Genomic DNA, 18,049 nt, shown 5'->3' with positions numbered 1-18,049 from the left:
TCCCCCAGAAACCGCATGCACATACGAACACACTTGCACACGCACAGGTGCACACACTTTTACACAGATAAGGGTGCCCAAGTCCACAGAGACCCACAGACGGAGGCACAGATGTGCTCGGTGGGGCACGCAGACATGGCCCCTTCCGACTGCCAACAGGCCCGGGCACTCCAGAGACCCCGCACTGCACACCCCCCCACACACAGGAACACGCACGCACACACAGGAACACACACGGGAACACGCGCACAGGAACATGCACGTGCGCACACAGGAACACACACACACAGGAACATGCACACACAGGAACACACACGGGAACACGCACACAGGAACATTCACGCACAGGAACACGCACACGCGCGCACACACACACACACACACCCCAGGGCCGCTGGCTGGAGAATCCACCCAGGCCCTTGAGCACCACGGGGACCCTGGGGATGACGATAGGTACTACCACAGCTCCTGCCCCCACTGCTTCCCAGCGCTCCAAGTCAACCAGCGGGTCCGCCTCCCTCCTTCACGGCTCCTTTGTGCTGGTACCAGCTGCCGCCAGGCTGGAGACTCACTGGGAAGCCAGCCGCACTGAGGCTGCTGCCCAGGCATGTCCTAAAAGCTCCCCGGACGGCAGAGAGCTGACAGGGACCCTGGCGAGAGCCCATCAGTGGGCGTCACCTCCCTCCACCACCACTGCCCCAGCCGGCACTGGCCTCCTGCACACAACCACCGGGGTCACCAACTTCTGGTCACATGTCATCAGATAAGTCAGTGGGGCAAAGAGCAGTGGTCCCACAGGGCTGTGACTGGGAGGGCTCTGGCTTCAGGACCCCTGGATTTGAGGGGGGAACGGTGAGCCTGGGAGGTGTGTTTGCATGGGCACCGCCTTGATCCCATGTAGATTACATGTGGGTGGCGGGCAGGACAGGGGAGGGCAAAATGGCCACGGCCTCTGCCGGAGAGCATGAGGGGCTGCTGTGCTAAGCTCAGAGTAAAGACCAAATGTCTCTTTGTCTCTCCGAACCCAGCCCCAGGAGGCCCCTACCCAGCCTCCCCACTCCCAGGCATCGCCAGCGGGCCCCGGGTCGCACCTCAGGATGCAGGCTGCTGGCCTGGGTCCCCCTGAACGCAGAGGCTCCCCGTTCCAGGCCACAACAGGCACCAACCACACTCAGGACGATGGCACCAGGCCCAACGCCACCCTCCATGAGCTGCTGCCGGCCGTGTACACCCTGATCCACTACCATGTGCTGACAGGCGACACAGCTCTCTCCACGTGACCCTGAGGGGCCCAGCAGGAGGACGGTGACCCATGTGTCCATCCTGAACCTGGCTGTTGCCGTCAGTCTCTTGGTGCTGGTGCTGCCCGCCCTCGTCATGGGGCCACCACTGCTGCCCCAGCCTTTCAGGGAGCCGCTCTGCAAACGGGTGCCGGCTGTCCAGATTCTCTTCTACAGCACCTACTTCCTGGCTACTGTGAGTGTGGACCACCACCCAGGATGCTGGCCGCCACGAGGTCCCGCCCCGGGCCCCGGCACACCCTCCTGGACAAAGATCAGCCTGTGTCTGGGTCGAGGTCACCATCATGGTGCCCTTGCTGTGGTCCACAGCAACCAGCTGCAGGCCACGAGCTGCAGGCTGAGCTCCCCAAAGCCTGAGAGAGCCTGGTTCAAGGCTGCATCCACATGCTGGTCCTGGGCTTTGCGGTATCCTCTGTGTGCTCTGTGTGGACCTGCCTCATCGGCTGTGGGCCCCGCAACTTCACTCCACAACCAAAGCTCTGGGCAAGGCCGAGCAGAAGACACCAGCCTGGTTCTGGCTGTGCTGGCCATGGGCCTGCTCTGCGGGACGCCCTTCCAACTGGCCTCCCTCGTGACCCTGAGCGCACACCTGCCTCAGCCGTCCCTGGCCGTCCGAGTCTCCTGTGCCATCACCGGTCTCCAGCCCAGGAGCTGAGGAGCTGTGCCGGCTCGCATCCCAACACTCTCCTCTACCCTTCCTGGTGAGAGCTTCCGGAACACCTTCCAGAGCACGTGCTGGTGTCCAGCGGCCCGAGCACCCCTCCCACCAGCGCCCCGGGATATCTTAGGACAAGTGCTGTCCCTTCGGAGGAAGGCCCCACTTGCTCACATCCCATCATCGCCTTCTCCAAGCAGAGAGAGAAAGACTACGAAGGTTAGCCACCACACCTGCAGAGACAACTGTGAGCCTGTCCCTGTCCAAGTCGGCCACCTGGACAGCCCCTGGGTGAGAGGCTGCGGGGTACAAGTCCTGCCCCCACCCCACCACTCTGACCCCGGCCAAAGCTCTTGGCACAACAGACATCCCGACTCTACTCACCGGCGGAAGCACAGACAGACAACCAACCTCCCCGGATGCCCCTTCCCCACCCTCCTTGACAGCCGTGATCTGGAGGAAAGAAACCCAAACTGTGATCTCTTCGAGGGGACGCTCAGGCTGGCTCCTCCCCAGACAGTACGAACAGATGATCAAAGTGGGAACACCTGGGACAGGAAAGCCACATGTTACTGCGAAGCCACAGACTCAGTCCGCAAAGGCGGCCACGAATTGCACACTCATCGCTGGCAACTTGGATGGCATTTCACCAGGAAACCTGTGCCCCTCTTGTGACCTCTCTTGACCTCCCCCTGCTGTGGCCCCCTCAAATCCTGCTCTAGGATCCAGGGCCCTTCTGCTAGGACCTCTGGACACCCACAGTCTAGAAAGGACATCTATTACGTGGATGGGCTGGCATCTGGACCCCTTTCTCCCTGGGTGTGGCCTGGGGCCTAGATTCTTCCAGCAGGAGCTCCACGCTGAGCCTCCAGGGGCAGGGAGGGGACACTGAGGGGCTGGCCACTCAGAGACCATTTTCTTCCAGGAGTTGGGAAGAGGGGACAAGTCCCCTAGCAGGCCTTGGCCAGGATCCCCAGCCTTGGCGCCATGGCTCCCAGCTGGTTCTATGCCTGGGGTTCAGGCCGTGCTACCTGGGGTCACTGGCACCTCTCAATACCTTCCAGAGCTCCCGGGGCCCAGACCGGCTGTCATCCTCATGGCGGGGAGCTCGGAGCAGTCCGTCCCCTGCCACACTCCACCCACCATTCACCACCCGTGAGGTCACCCCAAGGTGCATGGCCACTACCTGTCCTACATTCCAGTGTCCCTAGTCACGTGTGTCCTCGGAGCTCAGACCCGCACGCATCCCTCTGACCTCTCTCCTCTCAGCCTGATACAATTCAAACACTCTCTCCCCCCTTCTCCTCCTGACAACACCATGCTCCGTGGCCGTGTAACAAACTTCCCCAGAATCTATCGGCTTGAAACCTTGTCTCATAGCTCCCATGGGCCAAGGATTCGGGAGCAGTTTTGGAATGGTTCTAGCTCAGACCCTCTCCTGAGGTTAGGGTCAGGCCTGCGGCTGAGGCTCTGGTCGCCTGAAGGCTGGATGAGGGCCACAGGTGCTGCTTCCAAGGAGATCCCCGCGCACGGCCTGCGGCAGGAGACCTCAGGTCCTCAGCATCCAGACTCCCCCCAGGGCTGCTGGGGCAACCTCACTCCCTGGCGGCTGGCCCCAGGGGGCGAGCAGGTGGGCAGGGAGAGGCCAGAGGAGACCTGGATGCCATTCAAGACTGTCCTGGAGGCCACGTGCCACATTCTGTTCATTAGGAGCAAGTCCCCAAGCCCAGCCCATGCACAGGGCCTGTGGACATTTGCTAAACCATCACTCACACTCACATCTCTCCCTGGAAGGCTCTGAGTCCTGCTCCCCGCAGTGCGGTCATTCCTCTGCAGCAGCAGCCCTCATTACGGCCTCCGCACTGCCCGTCCCTGGAAGCTTCTTGAGGAGAGGAGCGGGGGCTCTCAATGCCCATCCGAGGTGTGAGCGGGTACAAATGAGTGAGAGAACAGGGCGCCCGAGCCTGAGAAGCCGTGGGAACAGGAGGGGAGTGGAGGGGGGGCGGCAGGGGCAGGCTCCTCACTCCACCCAATGCACCTGACCCTGCAGGGCCCATCTCCCTGCAGATGCTCACTGCGGGGCGGGGCGAGCAGGTTAGGGTACCCCCACCACCCGCGCTCCCCCCCGCCCCACCGCACGTCTCCCCAGCACTCCTCAGGTACCTGCTGCCGTAGGCCCCTCATTCCCAAACTTCCCCGTGATGCTAAATGTCTGTTTGAACAGCCAAGTGCCCATCGTTAAGGTTGGTGTGAAAGTGCACACCAGCCCCTCTGCAGGGGCCAAACACTCCCCCCCCCCGAGCTTGCCCTCGCACTCCCTCTGATGTCCCTCTTTCTGAGAGGGTCACCCACCCCAAGGGTCAACCTGGACCAAACTGGGTCCACACCAGAGCCGGAGGCATGTCCCCATCTCAGGGCCACCAATGGAGGCTGTTCTGTTCATCTTCCAAACTCTGCTGGGTCTGCTCAAGGAAGGGGGGAGGGCTGGGGCAGGGAGCGGTCGGCAGGGGCTCAGTAGGGTGAGAGAAACGTGGGGCCCCGTGGGAAGAGCACACCCCACCCCGACCCGCAGGGAGCCTCTAGCCGCGGGGGCAGGATGTAGGTGCTGTAGCTGGTTGTTCAAGGAGGAGCTATTTGTGCTGAAGGAAAGGAAACAGACCTCCAGTGCATCACGAAACCACACCTTCTGGAGGTCACAGCCTGGCAGCCTCCAAGGGGAACATCCCATGAAGACAGAGCCCGGCCAAGTGAGGAGCCCAGAGCAGGTGGAGGACTCTTTACCCCAGAGGCCCACCCCACGGGAGTCAGAAACACCTGCTCAGTGGGAAGGGGTTTATGGTGGCCCCAATGACCCCTGGAGACAAGATTCGGGTTGGTTCCGTGTGGGGGAAACGGCACAGGCCGCATGCATAAATAGCGAAGCGACAGTCCCACCAGCACGCCCCGCTGGACGGCTCCACCCCCCCAGGAACGAACCCCAGAGCTGGGGCTCCCTGAAGCAGGAGAAGCCAGCCGAAAGTCAGTGCTTCCTGTTCCCTGCAGGAGCCCAGACCACCTGGCTGAGGTCAGCGGCTCCGCTCACGGGTGGAGGCAGGATGGTCTCTTCCGGTGCTGGGTTTCCATAGTTTATCTACAGGAAAGAGTGTCTGCAAATTCGCCAGACGGCAGCTCCCCACCTCAGAGCAGGAAGACGGCAGCTCCCCACCTGCTCCGGGGCCGCAGCAGGGAGCTCCTCCCCGGCCACGGTGTTCCGGCTCCAGACCCCTCTCACAGTGGCAGCGGGAAGCTCGCCCCCCGCCCCCAAGAGCCCTGGAGGTTTGTCAGTGACACGGGCCAGTCGCCAGAGAGGCAGAGCAGAGTCCGTCCCCACGGCCACTCCGCTTCCAGGTCCACAAGGGTCCAAACAGGGTGCAGGGCCTGTCAGCTGCAAAACTGCTGACCTCTGATTTCAAGAGAGCCGCGGAGGACCCAGGGACAGAGCACAGCAGGGCGCCCCTCCCCTCCAGCGCTGTGCAGCCAAGACCAGGGCTCCGGGGCTGTTTCCAGAATGAAAAAGTGGCCTAAGGTGACCGAGCAGCCCGCTGTCCCTCCAGGCCACACCCCTGGACAGCCACATCTGTGGTTGACGGTTCTTTGTGCTTCGGGAGCAAAAAGCCCCTCAGAAGCCTCTCAGAGGCGGGCGTGGGGGACGGGGAAGTAATGACACTTGAGGCCCAGGCAAGTCCACATCGGCAGCTCCAAACCCCAAGGAGGGGTTGCAGGGCCCCCCGCAGAGAGCACATGGCACAGGCAGCAGGTGGCCCATACCCAGAGCCCGCCCGCAGGGCGCCGTGGGGGAGAGGCCAGCAGAGTCCCATCAGGGTTATGGTGTTGGCAGGGGCTCTGGCCGGGCACACTCATGGCAGGTGTCGCCTCTCTGCTACTTACTAGGAGGGCGGCTACCATATGACCTGTCCCATGATGTCACCAGGCCCTCTGAGGCCACGCAGAAGTCTGCAAGTCCGGCAATGCCCAGGAACCAGGTTCAGGGTCAGCCTAAAGAGCGGTGACCTGGGTGAGCTCCGTGTTGGGTGTTGATGGGCTCTGCGGGCTGACGGGCACCATGGGCAGGTCCACGCCTAGTCATGCAGGCCGTGGTACTGTCTCAGAAGTCTTGCAGGCAAGGGCCACGTCCTTGGCAATGCTGCGCACACGGTCGGACACCTGCGTCTCCCGGCGCAGGGCCGGGGCACAGCAGAACTTTCGGAAGCAGGCCTTGAAATTCTCATCCAAGAAGGCGTAGAGGATGGGGTTGAGGCAGCTGTTGACGTAGCCGAGCGCCGTGCAGAAGCGCAGGACAGCCACGGCAGCCTCGCTGCCCGGCTGCACCCCCAGGCCTTGTGCCAGCACGAAGACCTGCACAGGCGTCCAGCAGCCCACAAACACGGCCACCACCACCAGCACCAGCCGCGTGATGCGCCGCAGGTTCCGGTCTTTCTCGCGGGAGCCGGACAGCAGGCGCACGCCACGCAGCCGCCGGATCATGAGGCTGTAGCAGACGGAGATGACAAGCACGGGGATGATGAAGGAGAAGAGGAAGATGCAGACGGCAAACACGGGGCCCCAGTAGTCCTGTGGGGCGGGGATCTCCACCAGACACTCGACCTCTGCAGGGAGAAAACCAGGGTCAGGGTGGGTGGACCCGGAAGGACGCTCTGCGACCCAGGCAACAAGACCACCGGGGAAGGGGGCCACCCCTGACCTTCATCCTCGACCTGCGCCGAGCCCATGATGGCAACAGGAACACCGACCACGGACGCCAGAGCCCAGATGGCCACATTGACAGCCTGAGCCTTGCTGGACGTCCGGACATCGAGAGCTCGGATGGGGTGGCAGATGGCCACATAGCGGTCCACACTCATGGCGGTCAAGGTGAAGGTGCTGGTGAACATGTTGTAATAGTCGATGGCAATGACTGTCTTGCACAGGGCATTTCCAAATGGCCAGAAGCCCAGGAGGACGTCCGTGCCCTGGAAGGGCAGTGTCAGCAGCACCAAAGTGTCTGCCAGGGCCAGGTTAAAGATGTAGATGTTGGTGGCCGTCTTCATCTTGGTGTGTCTGCAGAGGACAGGGAAAGGAAGGCTTCATCCAGTGCCCGTGGCCGGACCTGGCAGCAGAGCCCAGGGTCCTTCTTATTGCCACCGTGAGGAGCTCCCAGTCTGAGGCCCTTGTCAAAATGCAGGTTCCTGGGCCCAGCATAAGGGCGTGGAGCTGGGGAGCAAGCAGTCCTCCCAGCACACACAAAAGGATTCCAGACCCAAAGACTGGTCTGCTTCGGAGAAGTTGGACATGGAGGGTACCGGGGCACACATCCACGTGGGATCAAAGAGGTAGGACTCCTGAGAAGAAGAGCCTGTCCTCCTCCCTTGCCGGTCCCCCTAAAGACCTTCACGCACTGCAAGGTTGGCCTTACAGACACCAGAGATCTCTAAGGGCTCCAAAGTCTGTAAGAGGCCATGCATGGCCATCACAGCCCATGTTGTGGTCTGCAGATAGAGACGGGAAATGGTGACAGGAATGGGAGAGGAGCGAATGTGGTCTGGCTGTACCCAAGGAACAGGTCTGGGGACATTACGGCTGCTTAATAAATATCTGTTGACTAAATTAATAGTAATAATATTGGTGATGGTGGGGGGTCATAAGTGTGGGGGGTGGAAGTGGGGGGTGGGTGGGGTGGTGACTGTGTGGGTGGAGGTGGAGACAGCAGTGAGGTCGTGGAGATGAGGTCGCAGAGCGGGGGCGAGTGACGGCGGGGATGACCGTGTTGGAAGCAGCGGCACCAGAGGTGACGAGGCTCCATGTCACTGAACCTACTATAAGAGGATCTGGGTCAGTTCTGCGTCTTAGAGAAAGGTTTGTAATCAGCACGAACAGACCTGAATTATGACCAAACAACAGCACAAGGACCACAATAGCAGACACCTGAGCCAAGCTCGCCACATGGATTTCATTGTCATTTAAGATTTTATAAGATTTAAGATTTTATAAAAGGCTATACTGGTCCACACTCTGTATAGGAGGACACTTAGACCCAGAGGATCTAAGTGGTCTTAAAAAGAGCAGGCAGGGGGGGCACCTGGGTGGCTCAGTGGGTTAAGCCGCTGCCTTTGGCTCAGGTCATGATCTCAGGGTCCTGGGATCGAGTCCCACATCAGGCTCTCTGCTCAGCGGGGGGGCCTGCTTCCCTTCCTCTCTATCTGCCTGCCTCTGTCTACTTGTAGTCTCTGTCTGTCAAATAAATAAATAAAATCTTTAAAAAAAAAAAAAAAGAGCAGGCAGGGACACATGGCGGCTCAGTGGGTTAAGCCTCTGCCTTTGGCTCAGGCTGTGGTCTTGGGGTCCTGGGATCGAGCCCCGCACTGGGCTCTCTGCTCGGCGGGGAGCCTGCTTCCCCCTGCCTCTCTGCCGACTTGTGATCTCTCTCTGTCAAATAAATAAATAAAATCTTTAAGAGATTCATTTTTTCTTTTTTTTTTTTTTAAGATTTCATTTATTTATTTGACAGAGATCACAAGTTGGCAGAGAGGCAGGCAGAGAGAGAGGGGGAAGCAGGATCCCCGCCGACCAGAGAGCCGGACACGGGGCTCGATCCCAGGACCCTGGGATCAGGACCTGAGCTGAAGGCAGAGGCCTTAATCCACTGGATTAATTAATCCACCACCAGCCAGGTGCCCCATAAATAAAATCTTTAAAAAAAAAAAAAAAAGAGCTGGTCAAAAAGCAGATCAAGAGAACCAGAAGACACAGACACATCTGAGGACTGCTGTCAAAAATATGCAAAAAAAAAAACCGTTAAAACTCAACAATAAGAAAACAGAAAACCTGGGGTGCCTGGGGGCCTCGATCAGTTAAGCATCTGACTTCTGGTTTGGGCTCAGGTCCTGATCTCAGGGTCCCAGGATTGAGCCCCATCTGGAGCTCCCTGCTCAGAGCCGGGTCTGCTGGAGAGTCTCTCTCTCTGCCCCTCCCCGGGTCTCTCTCTCTCAAAAAAAAAAAAAAAAAAAAAAAAAGCCAAAGACGTACCAGACACCTCACCAATTAGAACAGGGAGCTACTACCGCAGACTCCTGGAACAGGCAAAACCTCGAGCGCTGGTACCTCCGGCCGGCGAGCGTGCGGCGCAGCAGGAACCGTCGCTGTCGCTGGGGGAAGCAACATGGCACAGCCGCCTTGGAAGACGGTTTGGTGGTCTCTTACCAAGCTAAACACACTCCTTGATTTTTACCCAAAGGAGCTGAAAACTTACATCTACACCAAAAAAAGACCTTGCACGCAGATGTTAGCAGCTATGTTCATAACCGCCAGAACTTAGAAGCCGCCACGTCCTGCAGTGAGTGACGAGCGAGCTGTGGTAGGTCCAGAAAATGGAGCAATATTCAGAGATTTAAAAAACGAGATATTGGGGGTGCCTGGATGGCTCAGTCGGTGAAGCGTCTGCCTTCGGCTCAGGGCATGATCCCGGGGTCCTGGGATCGAGTCCTGCATTGGGCTCCCTGCTCAGTGGGGAGTCTACTTCTCCCTCTGCCTCTGCCCAGCCCTTCACTTATGTCCTTTCTCTCTCCCTCTATCTCTCTCATGAATAAATTTTAAAAATCTTAAAAAAAAAGAAATGAGCTAGTAAGCCATGAGAGCACATGGAGGAAGCTTAAATGGAAATCACTAAGTGGAAGAAGCCGTCTGAGAAAGCTGCAGTGTACCGTTCCACTACATGACCTTCTGGAGAAGGCAGAGCAATGGAGACAGCGAAAGCCCTGTGGTTGCCAGGGCTGGGGGCGGGGGGCGGTGAGAAAGCAGAGCACGGAGCGGTCTCGGGGCAGTGAGACTATTCTGTGTGATGCGCACATGTCAGTACGTATTTGTCAAAACTCACAGAATGTACACCACGCACGAGCCGTAGTGTCAACTATGGACTTGGGGGGACCAGGTTGTGTTAATGTAGTTTCAGGTGTTTTTTAAGATTTTATGTATTTATTTGACAGAGAGGGAGAGATCACAAGCAGGCAGAGAGGCAGGCGGGGGGGGGGGGACGGCGGGGAGAGGCTCCACACTGAGCGGAGAGCCGGATGTGGGGCTTGATCCCAGGACCCTGGGATCAAGACCTGAGCTGAAGACAGAGGCTTAAACCCACTGAGCCACCCAGGTGCCCCATAAATAAAATCTTTTAAAAAAAATAATAAAGTCTCTTAAGAAGAGCGGGGCTTAAAAAAAAAACAACAACAAGAGCAGGCTTGCAAGTGGTGCCTTGGGGCGGCCGATCCCAGCCCGCGGGGTCAGAATACGTCGTTCTGACACACAGGCTTGTCCCTGCCCATCCGTGTCTCTGGGGACCTTCCCTGTCTGCTCTGATAAGGACGAGGATGCGGCTCTGCGTGTGGATGCCCCACGGCAGAGGAGAGAGACAGAGAAGCGGTGATGGCAGGAAGGGTGAAACAGACCACCACAGGCTGGGACACTTGTCACCTGCAGCACACCCCCCCGCCACAGAGGGCCATGGGAGCCCGGTCCCCTGGGGTTCAGCACTACAGACAGACAGCTGCTCTTCCCTGCCCCCTGCATAAGCATGTGCACCTTACACACCAACACACACCTTGCATGTGTCCACTCACACACTGGTTTTACACACGTGGGCACTCACACTGGTGTGTGCGGGGGCACACTTGCATGTGTGTGCTTGTACACACGTGCCCGGCTATAAGGTACACATGTATGTGCACAGGCACAAAGCTCCGCACGCTAACTCATGTGGGACACTCTCACCCATGCACATGTGCAGACACACATGTATGTGCGTGCACTGTTGTGTACCCACCTACATGTGTGCACTTCACAGATCTGTGTGCTCACCTGTGTGTGCATGCTTGTACCTACGTGTATCCATGCACACACACGCACACATGCACTCCCGTCCTCACAATGTCCCCATGCTGTTCCTATGATGGCCCCCTCTCCTGCAGCCTGGCCAGCCCTTCTGATCCCCCAGGCTTTCCCAGTCTAAGCACCAGCACATGCTGGAGTCGACCCAGACCCCGCCGGAGCCGAAGGGGAGGGGCTTCGGGCAAAGCCCCAGCACCGGCTGGGAACCTGCTGAGCCAGAGCTGCCTCTCAGGGTCACCGTGAGATCCATGCGATCTTCCCACAATGGCTGGACGAGGAGCTGGGCCCCCGCGTCAGGGGGTGTGATCTGTCAGGAGTCAGGGGGACATTCGATCGGGGACACGGCTACACCCCCCCCCACCTACCAGGACCAGGGTGAGCAAGACCCTCCCTTTCCTTCTCCCCCTAGTCCTGTGCCCCCGCCGTGAAGACATGAGTACCCAGGGCCTCAGACCGACCTTGCCCCTGACGCCACCCGACAGGATGACCAGAAATTGAACGGGACAGTGCAGAACCTCTACCCGGCAGGCCCACCCAACACAGCCCCCTGCCTGTTCCCCTGTGTAGCGGCGCGGGGGGGGGGTCCCCAGCCTACCTGAGGATGACATACATGACGAGGCAGTTCCCCAGGAGTCCCCCAATGCAGACAGCCAGGTAAAGCCCCACAATGGTGACCTTGAGCCCAAGGGGCAGGAATGCGGCGTGGCTGGTGTTGAGCAGAAGGTGGGGGGGCAGCAGGCTGTGGTTGGGGCTCAGGAGGGACAGGTTGCCCTGCAGGTGGCCACTGTAGAGGACCTCCCAGAAGGGAGCAGGGAAGAGGGACTCCATTCTGCCTCCCTGTGTGCAAAGCCACCTTGTGCCTGGAGGGAACAGGGACACGTGACCACAGCACCTGACCCCTCCCAGCCTGGAGGCCTCCAAGCACAGGGTGTGCGGCCCCCGCCACCCCCTCCACAGCCACGGACGCAGAGGCACACATACACACGCAGAAACCATGGAGACAAGCAGACCTGTGTGCACAGACAGGGATGTGTCTAGACGCGTGTGTGCAGATGAGGACGCGGTCTCGCATGGCCGACAGTCTCCTGCATGGGACTTGCGTGTGTAGTCACACAGTCACACACCGACACACGTGTCCACCCACAGTGGCTCAGGGGCACACAGATAGCCATGTGTGCACACCACCCACAAAAACGTCCAGACCTGACCTCGGGCACACACAGACACAAAAGGGGCAGAGACACACCCAGAAACCCGTGGGACACAGGACACGACTCCCTCCTGCCCCTCCCCAGTCCTGCCCGAGGGCTGCAGTCTGTCCACACCGGACCCCAGACTCCAGACCCCCGACCCCCGCTCCCCTGCAGCTTAGGCCTTACCTTAGCAACCTCCGTGGGAGCCGAGGCTGTGGCGACTCTAACCCTCAGCCCCGCCGGTGCGGGTCTGGGATGCCACTGCCCGACCAGCCGCAGGTCCGCGCGGGGCTGCGGGGCTGCACCGGGCTGCGGCGGGAGCTGCTTCCCAGCAGATGCCAGACCAGACGCCGCAGCCTGGCGCGGAGCTGGGGGATGGGGCGGAGCCTGCCGCTCCCGAGGAGGAGGGGCCCTGAGGGCGGGGTGAGGGGCCGCAGGGAAGGGGGGGTCGCCGCCCCCCCCGCCCCCGCACTGGATGTCCTTTGAGCGCACACTGCGGGATGAGCGACAGAGAGCAGCTCCCACACACGGACACAGGGACGCAGATCCACACGGGAACTGAATCGAGGGTTAGACATACGCACAAGGACACAGGGACAGGGGACAGAGAGTCAGGGGGACGCCCACAAGACACACAGACCGGGACACAGAGGCGGGGCCTCGTCTACCACACAGAGACACTGCCTCGGGTGGACCCAGACCAGCCCCGGTTGGCCCAGAAAGGGCCCCTCAGCGGTGTCCCCGGCGGAGCAGGGGCAGGCCAAGAGGAGGGTGTGTGCGCAGCAGGACGTCTGCCTGGCCAGCGCTAAGTGGGTCCGAGGCTCTTGGACCAGCAGGGTGCCTCGACTCCACAGTGCACCCTGTGTGCCCACTGTGCACTCCACAGGTCCACGGTGGAGGCTCATCTGTCCCTGCACGGAGGTCACCGCCATCAGCATCAGCTTTCTGCAGGCGGGAGCGTTACCCCTCCGTGTTGTGAAACCCAGATCCGTCTGCCACTTTGAGACACACCAAGGGTGTCTCTGCCCTAGCTGGGTTCCCAAAGCGACCCCTGAGCTTCATCTCCTCACAGCCTGGGCCCCTAGCACCCGTGCAGCTGAACAGCTCCCATGGAGCTGCCTCCTTCCTGGCACTGGGGTCACATGCTGTGTGGGTGACCCCTTAGCTGAGTCACCAGCCTCCAAGTCATGAGGTCCTTCTTCCTGCACAGGCTCTACTCACAGAGCCTAGACCCTGCCTGGAGCAGCCATCTCCAAGGATGGGGACCTGGTTGCTAGGCGACTGGCAGCAGCGTTGCTAGGATACCTGGCAAATCAGGAGACCACGGAGCAGGCAGATGCCCTAGGACTCAGCATCCCAAGCTGTCCCCCAGGACTTTCCTCTGCATCTTCACTGTAGCAGGTTCAGGGACAGCATGGAGACCCAGGGCACAACCACGGAGACACGCCCTCGGGACATGCAGGGACACACAGGCTCACACGCCCGCAAACACACATTAAGATGCCGAAACAGACACATGACTGAACACACAAACGTGGGTTCGGAAATGCACACACACACTCACAGGCACAAACACATGGGCCACACACACGTGAACCCATACCAACAAGCACTTGAGGCACACGAGTGGCAGGGCAAGAGCAGGGAGACACACAGATGAAGACTTCCGGACCCCCAGGAGAAACACACGTGCCCCCACACCCTCCAGACGAAGCCAGAAGCAGGATCCTGCTGACCTCAGGAGCCCGAGGAGGCTTAGCCTCCGCAGCCTCCCCTCCCTGGCAGGAGCCCACGGAGCTGCGTCCCATGGTGGCCTTCAGTGGCTCCCCGCTCAGGCCCAGACCAGGGCAAGAGGGGGCCGTGAGGCTGGTCTGGAAAGGCCCATGGGAGTGCACCCAGTGGGCCTGGCACAAAGGATAGCCAGAGGCAGATCCCTGGTCCCTCCCAGGACAGTCTCAGTCACCCGGCCCGTGAGTGGCCAGGCTCGGAGGCTGACTGTACTCCCTGAGCACTAAAGGGACCCCACGGAGGGGGCCGGCAGCACAGAGGATGCAGCCCAGGCTTCTCTGGACCCCCGAGCAGCCATGCTGAGACACCGAACACAGGTGTCTCACAGGAGACAGCAAGGGACAAGTTCTGAGAGAGCACTTGTGTCCCATGCAGGCCAAACAAAACGCACCTGTGATGTGGAAATGTTAGGGTTCGGAGCCGACGGCCAAGAAAGAATTCTTCAGTGGAAGAAGGTGTGTTTATTAGTGCACAGGGACAAGACCCGTGGGCACAGAGAGCTGCACGGGGCTTGTGAGGACAGGCCGATTATACACTTTTAAGTGGGAGGGTTAGGGACAGCACAAGCCTCTGAGGTGTTTCAGAAGCAAGGTTTCCAGGACACTGAGGGGGTTAGCTACTGTTAGGAAAACAGTATCATTACTGTCTAGTAAACCCTCAGTCACGGGACCTTTCCAGTGTATACTGGTGGGTCATATGCCGCCAAGCGTATGACTGCCGACATACCTTTGGGGAGTAGAGATAAAGGAAGTTTCCAAAGGAATTTTTATATGTTAAAGTAGACTCAGGCGTGCCCGGGGGGCTCAGTCGGTTAAGCATCCGACTCTTGATTTCCATTCAGGTCGTGATCTCAGGATCGTGAGATCGAGTCCCATGTAATGCTCTGGGCTGAGTATACAGCCTGCTTGGGGCCCTCCTCTCCCTCTCTCTCTCCCTCTGTCCCTCCCGCCACCCCCACCCACTGTACTTGCCCACCCCCTTTTTATCTCTCTCTCTCAAGGAAAAAAAGTAGATTCACAGGACCCCAGGATGTTGGTTAAGATCGCCTTTCGCTCTTAGTGAAGTGTCAACCGGGAGCACTGAGCTCCCAGAGGAAGGTCAAGGGTTTGTCCGTGGGTTTTAAGTAGTAAGTGATGAGGGAGCAGGAGGCTGGCTGGAGACAAAGCAGAAGCTGGCGCCTCGCACCCCTCTCCACCCGCTCCCCTCCGTAATCTGTGTAGCGTTCCCCGGGCAGCCCTGACTGCCATAGACGATGAACAGACAGTTGACTTGCAGAGATCGCAGTCCTGCGGGACAGCAGTCTCCCTTGCTCTACAGATGTCCTGAGAACTACAAACACGGAGGTTCCCTTCTCAACAGCACAAAGTTCCAGAGGCAAATAACTCTCCGTTCCGCAAGCCCTCATGTCTCCCTCCCACCATAAACCGGGGGAGGCTGAGGTAGAAGGGAATGTGAATGATCGCAGAATCATAACACCCCACCAAGGATCTCCCAGCTATCTTGATGTTAGTGCCTGACCTAAAGATCAAGCCACTAGGGCAAGGCCTCCCCACCACCCCCACCCCGGCACCTTGCGGGTCCTCTTTAGCATGTGAAAACTCCCCGAAACCTCCCTTCCCCTCAACTTCCCCCAGCCTCAAGGTACAGAACCTGCCACCCCTCACAGCCCGGGGCAGCAGCTCTTCCTGCCCATGGGTCCTGTCCCCGGGCTTTAATAAACCACCATTTTGCACCCAAGATGTCTCAAGAATTCCTTCTGGGTCATCGGCTCCGGACCTCAGCCCACCGGACCTCAGCCCACCGGACCTCAGCCCACCGGACCTCACCTGGGTTCGCGAACTTCATCATTTTTCATTGGCCTTTGCTTCCCATATCACAGGGAAGCCAGGGACAGCCCAAAGCTCACCTGAATGAGCCCAGAATGCGTGTCCATAAACCCTGGCTTGAGCTGCCTGGGCTGCACTCGGGAGTCATGGCATTTGTGGCCAGACCTGGGTCCCAGAGAGATTTACACCCACAAAGTGGGGCGAGTGCACTTTACTCTTGCCTAGTGAGTCAGGGCAAGGGGGCACCACCACTCGCGGCCACAGGCAGGCACGCTGTCCCTCCCCTCTGCCTCAGCTTGCTTCCCCATCGCTGCGCTGTGCTCAGGGGTCCCGGTACAGTCACCGGAAGACACAGAGCAGCCACGCCAGGGCAGGTCAGCCCCAGCCCATTTGTGCTGTTAAAAAGTAAAAGGGCAGGGCGCCCGGATGGCTCAGTGGGTTAAAGCCTCTGCCTTTGGCTGGGGTCATGATCCCAGGGTCTTTGGATCGAGCCCCAGAGTCGGCTCTCTGCTCAGGGAGCCTGCTTCCTCTCCCCCCACCCACCCCTGCCTGCCTCTCTGCCTACTTGTGATCTCTGTCTGTCAAATAGATAAATAAATAAGTATTGAAAAAAAAGTAAAAGGGCTTTAACAATTCTGAGTTTCATCATAATAAATTTGTTTGAGTTTAGCTTTACCATAGTTATATAATTAAGGCAAGAGGAAGATGGAGCTGTGTGTGACTTTTCAATATAATGTTAAACTCCGTAGTCACTTCATAAAGCTTTGAATTTTATTTTGGCGTTTTATTTGCAGGCTCTGGGGCCATCAACATGCCTTTAGCTCTCAGCATCTCCATCAGCCCTTGAAAAACACGGGCGGCGCCTCCGCCACCGGCAAGGTGTGGGAAGGAGCTGGAAGAGGCTTCTTGCAGGATCGGAGCCGTGTGGGCACCAAGCCAATGAGGGGTAGGGAGGAGGGGTACCAAAGTTTTTCAACCCTGCAAAAACAGAGGGAAAGTTACAAGTCCCTTCTTGTAGGAAAGCATGCCTCAACTTGCCCTATAAAACCCACCCTACTGCCAGGAGCCAGCAAGCAATTCCCCTTCCGTGAGGCCTCCTGGGCCAGACCTGGGAAGCTGAGCAGAGAGCCCAGACCTCCATCTCCCAAAACTCACCACCATGGGAGCACAGAGTTCAGCCAGAAGCAGCCCCTGCCTGGGCTATATGTCTCCAGGAGGCCTGCCTGGAGGAGGCTGCCAGCTAGGTGAGACTCCCTAAGCCCTCATTGCTTCTGGATCCCAGAGACCTTTGTCTTCAACAAGCCCCAGGGTTGGTGCTGAATCCCAAGGCCCAGGCCACACCCCAAAGGCACATCCTGGGCAGGAATGGGTAGCACCTGCGAACAGCTTGTGCCAAGGTTTGGGGGCTGGAAGGATGGACAGTCATTCATTCTGTGGAGCTCGGGACTGGCGCAGGCTCTGCGATAAAGGGACACAAAGGCCAGAAGCTCCGCTGATACCCCACCCCCAAAGCCAGGACAGTTCCCTCCTCAGGGGTGGAGGTCCTAAGCCCCCAAAGGCACCATTGCTCTGACAAAGGAGACATGCCATAGAACGGAGACAGTTATGAGGGGGTCCTGGAGGCCCCCCGTGCACCAACAGATTATGGCGCAACCTGCAGCACAAGCATAGGCCTTCATGAATTCTAGAACACTGACGAGCACATGAGAGGTCCGGAATTAATACCCTGATAAGTGAATTGGTTATAAAACAGTACAGCCTTAACAAATACGCACAGACCACAGAAATCTAGGTCCCAGCACCCAGGACCCAGAAATTCTGGGTTCAGCAAAATCTGGCTCTGGGAACTTGCAGGACCCCCTGAGACCCCAAACTTGCCCTGGAAGAGGTGAGGGGTCCTGAGCTCTGCCCGTTTCCCTTTCCTCTGAACAATAGCGGCTATGGGAACCCTTTTGGCTCAAGCGTCAGGAAAAACCTATCAGACAGGAAGGTCTCATAAGCTACGCCCTCTGCCCCCAAAACTAGCCCCCCCAAGACCTCTCCAGCCAGGAAGCTGGCCCCACAGACCCCCTGAGAGTGTGGCGTTTGGGGCTCCCCGGAGCGCCAAGAAAGGGCATGGGGCTGGAAAAGCTGACAGTCACTTCCTCTGGTCTGGAAGGGACCCGGAGAGCTGTAGACATTTTGCCCCTGGAAAGGAGGCACCCTCTGAGGACCTGGACACCCCACCGTCGCCACCACCACCCCACCACCCCACCCCCACCACCCCCCCTGGGCTCATGCCCTTCCCTCCCCAGGGACAGCCTGGCTCCCCCTCCCCCACCTGCTCCCCCCCCCCCCGCGGAGGGAGTGGGATTCCTGGTTGCCAGGCAACCG

At 59.0% G+C, this 18,049-nt stretch overlaps 1 protein-coding gene across 2 annotated transcripts; it reads right to left on the bottom strand.

Moving 5' to 3' along the window:
* Positions 1-368: 368 nt before the first annotated feature.
* OPRL1 (opioid related nociceptin receptor 1) lies at positions 369-13,557 on the bottom strand. Of its 2 annotated transcripts, none has more exons than XM_004760085.3 (4): positions 12,249-13,557; positions 11,465-11,729; positions 6,698-7,053; positions 369-6,602 (listed from the first exon to the last, which is right to left on the bottom strand). In XM_004760085.3, exons 2-4 carry the CDS (start codon positions 11,695-11,697, stop codon positions 6,079-6,081), a joined length of 1,113 nt encoding a protein of 370 aa, XP_004760142.1. In that variant the 5' UTR covers positions 11,698-11,729; positions 12,249-13,557; the 3' UTR covers positions 369-6,078. The 2 variants fall into 2 exon arrangements, with proteins under 2 accessions (XP_004760142.1, XP_012915633.1); XM_013060179.2 differs by lacking the exon at positions 12,249-13,557 and adding an exon at positions 9,019-9,137 and having other exon boundaries at positions 11,465-11,560.
* Between the last annotated feature and the right edge of the window lie 4,492 nt (positions 13,558-18,049).

This window comes from Mustela putorius, unplaced genomic scaffold (assembly GCF_011764305.1).
Source record: "Mustela putorius furo isolate JIRA1106 unplaced genomic scaffold, ASM1176430v1.1 tig00003972_pilon_pilon_pilon, whole genome shotgun sequence".
In the NCBI taxonomy this organism is placed as follows: Eukaryota; Metazoa; Chordata; class Mammalia; order Carnivora; family Mustelidae; genus Mustela; species Mustela putorius.
This window is presented reverse-complemented; position numbering and strand designations above follow the sequence as displayed.